General features: G+C 70.8%; 1 protein-coding gene across 1 annotated transcript; it reads right to left on the bottom strand.

The window, feature by feature from the left end:
• Window positions 1–837: 837 nt before the first annotated feature.
• LOC118158243 (actin filament-associated protein 1-like 2) lies at window positions 838–4,620 on the bottom strand (the record flags this gene model as incomplete). The annotated part of the gene is made up of 14 exons (XM_035312873.1): window positions 838–948; window positions 1,091–1,251; window positions 1,604–1,700; window positions 1,809–1,920; window positions 2,027–2,157; window positions 2,238–2,460; window positions 2,553–2,635; window positions 2,796–2,879; window positions 3,118–3,305; window positions 3,398–3,637; window positions 3,724–3,814; window positions 4,053–4,129; window positions 4,238–4,312; window positions 4,411–4,620. Coding segments are annotated over 14 exons (1,883 nt in total), but the record flags the coding sequence as incomplete, so codon positions are not given.
• Window positions 4,621–5,632: the final 1,012 nt, after the last annotated feature.

Here is a 5,632-nt window from a genome sequence, read left to right as displayed (position 1 = left end):
ATATGCACTCCCCACGGAGGTGACACCCAGCCCTGCTGTGACACGCTCGTCTGTGCAGGGAGAGCAGCAGCAGGCCAGCCCTCTGGCACAGCCCGGCTCACCTCTTCCCGTGACACAGTCCGGGAGAAGCCAAGTTTTATGATTATTTAATCCTTAAAAAAAAAAAAATAATAATAAAAAAGACGTTTCTGTGATTAAAAACAAGCCCCGACAAACACAGCTGCCTCCAAGCAGCCTGGCGCAGCTGCAGCCACTGAGCGGAGCCCAGGGCTCCTCCGGCCCTGCTGCGGGGAAAGGACCCCCGAGCAGCCCCCCCGTGCTCCGTGGCCCCCCTGTTGCTCCGTCCTGGGGTGCATCCGTGCCCACCCATGCGAGAGGGGGTCCCCAGGAGGAACTGGGGGGGGGAGGGCACCGCTTGGACCAGACCCAGAGCAGAGGCTGCAGCTGGGAAATCCGTGCCCCGAACGCACCGGCGCCGGAGAAACTGCAAGCCCACGGACGGCGAGTTTACGTGTGCGTGTATATAAATCTATATAAAATCTGTCAAAACCAGGTAGGTGTACGCGTGGCGTTGATACTGGTGGCTAAAGAACTGGCTGGTCCTGCACGATCCACGTGCAGCACGACGTTGTGCTGGCAGCTGCCCGGCCCCGCAGCGGGGTCGGCGTGGCGGGGGCTGCTCCGGTGCCGCGGTCACTTCGCAGACTTCATCTCCCACTCCTGCGAGGTCCCAAAACGGGGGGGGGGGGGGCAGCCCCAAGGCTGCTGGACCCCCCCCCCCGAAGGTCCCAGTGCCGTCGTTGTGCCCACATCCCCTTAACTCTGCCTGCCCCGTACCTTTCTCTGCTGCAGCACCTTCCCCTTCTCCACGACGCCCGCGGAGGGCGAGCGCTTCAGGGCGCTCCTGGCCGACGCCGTGCGCCTCAAGAGCGGGGAGAGGAAGGAGCCCTGCTGGGAAAACCGAGCTGGGAGAGGTGAGAACGCGCTATCTGCTCCCCAAATCCCCCGCTGAGCAGTGCACGGAGCCCCTGCCCTCCCCACAGGCCACCACCGTGGCCCGGCCGTCCCCCCCACCCCGCGGTCCCCCCACCTCGGAGGCAGCCGAGCTGGCGGTGGCGGCGATGTGGCCCTTCAGAGACTTGCCGATGGCCAGCAGGTTCATCTCGGAGCCGGCCTTCAGCCTGCTCTTCCCGCGGCAAGCCCTCTCCAGCTGCCCAACCTTCTCCTCCAGCTTGGGGAACGCTCTCCTCCCTGCGGGGACAGCGGGGCGCTGCCGGGCACGGGCACCCCACGGCCCCAGTTGGGGCTGGGTGCCCGAGCGGAGCCCCCCGGGGTCCTACCGATGAGGAAATCCAAACCATCCCGAGCCCCTTTCCTCTCGGGCAGTGTCAGGGTGCGCTGGGACGGGGAGAAATCCCTGCCGAGGAGCTGTGGGCTGCCAGCCCTGCCCCGGTGAGCCGCCGCCGATGCTGGGGGAGGAAGGATGGAGGAAGCACGGCGCGGCACCAAGCTGCCCCAGCACCCCAAGGCGAGGGACCACGGAGGGCATTTGAAGCCAGCCAGGGCCAAATCCTGCTGCTTCCCCCGTCCAAACCCTTCTCACCTGCCTGCGAGGGCACGGTGCTGCTGCAGGCGCCGGCGGGCAGCGCGGACACGGGTCTCCTGCGCTGCCCTTGCACGGCTCGGTCCAAGCTCTGCTGCTGCAGAAGGAAACCCAAGAAAAAATTCATGGCCAAGCAGCCAGCGGGGGCCTGTCCCCCTCGCCCCGACCCCACAGCAGGAGACCGAGGGCTCTAGGCAGAGGTTACCAGCCGCTGCAGCCGCTCCGTGTTGGAGTAGACGTGCTCGGGGGCCGGGAGATGCCCAGAGGGGTCGTCCATGTAGGCGTTGGGGGTCGGGAAGCGACGCAGCAGCAGCCCGCTGCAAGCAGGAGTTGGGGGGGGGGCTTAATTAATTCCCTCCCCCCCCCCCCAGAGCAGCAGCAGGAGGGTTGGGGCCTCCCGTGCCCCCTCCAGCATCTCCTCACCCCGCAGCAGGAGAGCTGCTGCCACCTCCCAGCCTGGGGGGCTCCGCCTGGGGGCTGTCAGCGGCCGGCTCCCGTCCTCCCCTGGCCCGCAGGGTTTTCAGCCAAGCCTCCCTCTCCTCCTCCGAATGGGTCTGGCGTGGGGCAGAGGGGCTGTGGGCAGGGGGTGCCCCCCCTTTTTTGGGCACCCCAGGGTGCCGAGGGGGCCGCTCACCTGCAGCAGGGCGAGCTCCCGGCCCCGCTGAGCGATGCGGATGCGGAGGCGCTGGGGGGAGCCGCCGGTGGCGGGGACCCCCGGGGTGACCTCGCAGCCGTCCAGCAGCAGGGCGCAGACGGGGCGCTGAGCACCCCCGGGCTCGGGGAACATGCGCAGGGCTCCCTGCCGCACCGCGCACCACAGCCGCTGCCAGCGCCCGCGCAGCCGCACGGCCAGGGCCCCGGGGCTCCCCCCCCCCCCCCCCCCCGTCAGGTCAGCAGAATGGTCCTGAGCCCCGCGGTGCTGCCTGGGGACACCCCCGGGGCCACCTCACCTCCTTTAGGGTCCTCTCTGGGGCTGCGGGCAGCCTCCTCCTCCTCCTCTTCCTCCTTTGTGCCGAACCGGAGCGCGGCGGCCTGAGGATGGAGACACGGAGAGCCCCGTCCCGATGGGGTCTGAGCCCCCCCATCGCCACCCCGAAACAGCACAGCCCCCCCCCCCAGCACATCCCGATGGGGACAGGGGGGTGGGATTTTGGGGTGCACGCGGTTTCCCGGGGGAAAACGAGCAGCTCACCCTGCCGAGCCTGCTGGGGGGCGATGCTGGGGGGCTGTGGGCCGCCAGCCCGCTGGGGGAGTTGCTGCTGACCTCCTCGATCACCTGCCGGGGGGAGAGGGGGAGCTGCAGCCCCCTGCACCCGCACACGGGGACGGGAAGGGAGCTGGGATGGGATGGGACGGGATGGGGATGGGAGAGGAACTGGGAATGGGACGGGAACTGGGGAAAGCCGGGCCCCCCCCCCCCCACCTCGTGCGCATTCCCAGCAGGGCTGCGCCCCCGTTTCTCCACCGCCGCCCCCCGAACCCTGCCCGCGCAGAGCTCTGCCAGGCTGCAACACCTCCAAACCTTCCTCCAGTCCTCCGCCTGCTGCCGGCTCGGGAAGCCGATGACCAGCGCCTCGCCCGCCGGCCCCGTCACCTTCAGCGCGTGCGGCAGCTTCTTGCTGCCCGTGCCCTTGGAGGCGACGCGGCAGCCCCGCAGCTCCAGCTCCAGCGCCGGCTGCGGGTCGGCGGCACGCCTGAAACCCTGGGGGGGGGGGGGGGGGGGGGGCGCACGGAGGGGTCGGCCACGGCACGGGGGGACCCCCTCCCTCGCTCCGTGCCCCCTCCCCGTCGTGCCTCGCACCAGCAGCGCGTGCTCGCGGACGATGAAGAGCTGCTTGGCCCAGCGCCCCAGCCAGCGTTTCCTCCAGAGGAAGCCGCAGAGCTGAGCCTCGGGGCGGCCGGGGGGCTCGGCCGGGGGGGGGCCGGTGGCCGGTGGCCACCGCAGGTAGTGGGCACGGTCCTGGGCACGGTCCGGCACGCCGTCCTCGTCCTCCCCGTACGACTCGTAGTGGCTGCTGTCGGTGTCGGCGCCGCCTGCGAGCCCAGGTAGGGGCTTCATCGGGGTGCTGGGTGCACGGGGTGGGGGTGGGGGGGCGGGAGGGGGGGCGTCGGGTGCTCACCGGGGCTGCCGCGTCCCCCTGGTCCGAGGGGTTCGGTGTCTTCGTAGGAGTCGTCGGCCGGTGGGGATGGCGAGGTGCTCGGTGCTTTGCTCTGGGGAGAAGGAGGGTGCTGGGAGGGTGCTGCTTGGCCCCGGGGTGCCCACGGGGCGGGTGGGTGCCCAAAAGGCGGGTGGGTGCCCAAAAGGTGGGTGGGGGGCTCATGCTCTGCCCTCCCTGGAGCTGCCCCCCCAGCCCCGTAGGAGTGAGGTTGTAGTATGGGGACGACCCCCGGCTCCCCCTCTCCCCCCTGGAGACCCCCACGCCCCCCCCCCTTTGCTCCCCATCCGTACCCCACCGTGCGAGCTCTGCGTGCTGCCCGGGCGGCACTCGCACGCTCTCCTTCCCCTTGCATCCTGCGTCCTGGTTCCTGGGGGGGGGGGGGACGGACAGGATTACATGGGGGCAGCAAGGATCCGGGACCCCCAGATGGGGCCGTGCACGATGCAGGGGGACGTGGGGCGCGGGTCGGACTCACCCGAGTTGTCCCAGCCCTGGGGGGTCCCCGAGGAGGGCGAGAGGCAGCGCATGATCATGTACTCTGCATCCTCTGCTACGGGGGGGGGGGGGGAGAGCCGAGTCACGGCCCCGCTCCCCTCCCCGGTGCCCCCGGCTTCCCCTCCCCATACCCCCCCCCACCCCGGCGCTCACACGGGGGGGGGCTCTGCAGCCGGCACAGGAGCTCGGCCACCGACTTCTTCTTGGCTTGGGCCGCGGCGCTGAGGCTCTCCCGGTCCAGGATGAGCAGGAAGGAGCGCAGGTCGGAGAGCAGCCTGTCCAGATCTGCGGGGGACGGGGCCACCGTGGGGGACAGAGGCAGCAGCGGCGGTGGTTCCGTGCCCCGTGCCACCGGCTGTGCCCCTGCTCAGCACAATCCCCCTATTGATGGCCCCGGGGGGAGGCCGGGGAGGGGGCCGGGAGCTGAAGGCCCCTCTGTGCGCGCACAGAGCGGGTTTGTTCCAGGTCGGCCGAGGGGAGAGCAGCGGCCGGGGGCTGGTTGTGCCCGGGGCCGTGCCAACGGCGCTGCCCCGTGCCCCCCAGCCCAAGGCGCTGCTCCGAGGAAGAGGAGGAGGCTGATGAAGGCTGCTCGGGGCGTGCCAAAAATGCCGAGCGCTCACCCGCTGCGCCCTCTGCGATCAGGGAGGGCAGGGAGCGGCGGGATCAGTGCCGGGACCCTCGGCCCGTGCCCGGGTGGTGGCACGGCACGGGACAAGGGGCTGCTTTGTGCCTCCTCGCCCCGGCTGCAGCGCAAGGAGAGGGACCCCCAGCCCCCAAAGGATGCCCCCCGCCAGCTCTGCATCCCGGCTGGCATCCCGCAACCCCAAGCCCTCCGGCTGCAGATGCCCCCCCCCCCCCAGCCCCCAGCTCCTCCCTGCCGTGCATCTGGAAGTGGTTTGCATGGATCTCCTCCGGCCGCTCCGGGCTCCGCTCCCTGCTCCCAGCTGGGATAAAGCATTGCAGAGCCGCTGTCGAAACCCACTGCAGCCTGGCGCGGGGCCTGCCCGGCCTCTCCCCCCTGCCTCCCCGCTCAGCTCCGAGCCTCCTCCTCGCGTCCTCCTGCTCCGGGACAACCCCAGGAGGTCGCAGAGAGCCAGAACCTTGCGCCCCCGCAGTGCCCCCCCGGCACCCCCGTGCCCCGCATCCGTCCCTGTGGCTCCGGAGGGATGCGATGCAGCCCCGAGGAGAGCAGCAGCCCCCCAGAGAAGGCTGGGGAAGGAGGCAGCTGGTCCCACGTGGATTGCGGGGGATGTGGGAGAAGCCCCCGTGGAGGCACGGGCACGGGGAGCCCCGTCCTCCCCTCCTGGCCTCGTCCCCCTGCCCGGGGAGCCCAGGGAGCACGGAGGGGAGAAAAAACATCTGGCAGGGCAGCGAG

Source organism: Oxyura jamaicensis, assembly GCF_011077185.1.
Source record: "Oxyura jamaicensis isolate SHBP4307 breed ruddy duck chromosome 22 unlocalized genomic scaffold, BPBGC_Ojam_1.0 oxy22_random_OJ102621, whole genome shotgun sequence".
Classification (NCBI taxonomy): Eukaryota; Metazoa; Chordata; class Aves; order Anseriformes; family Anatidae; genus Oxyura; species Oxyura jamaicensis.
The sequence above is the reverse complement of the archived record's forward strand: the minus strand, read 5'-3'. Positions and strand labels throughout refer to the sequence as shown.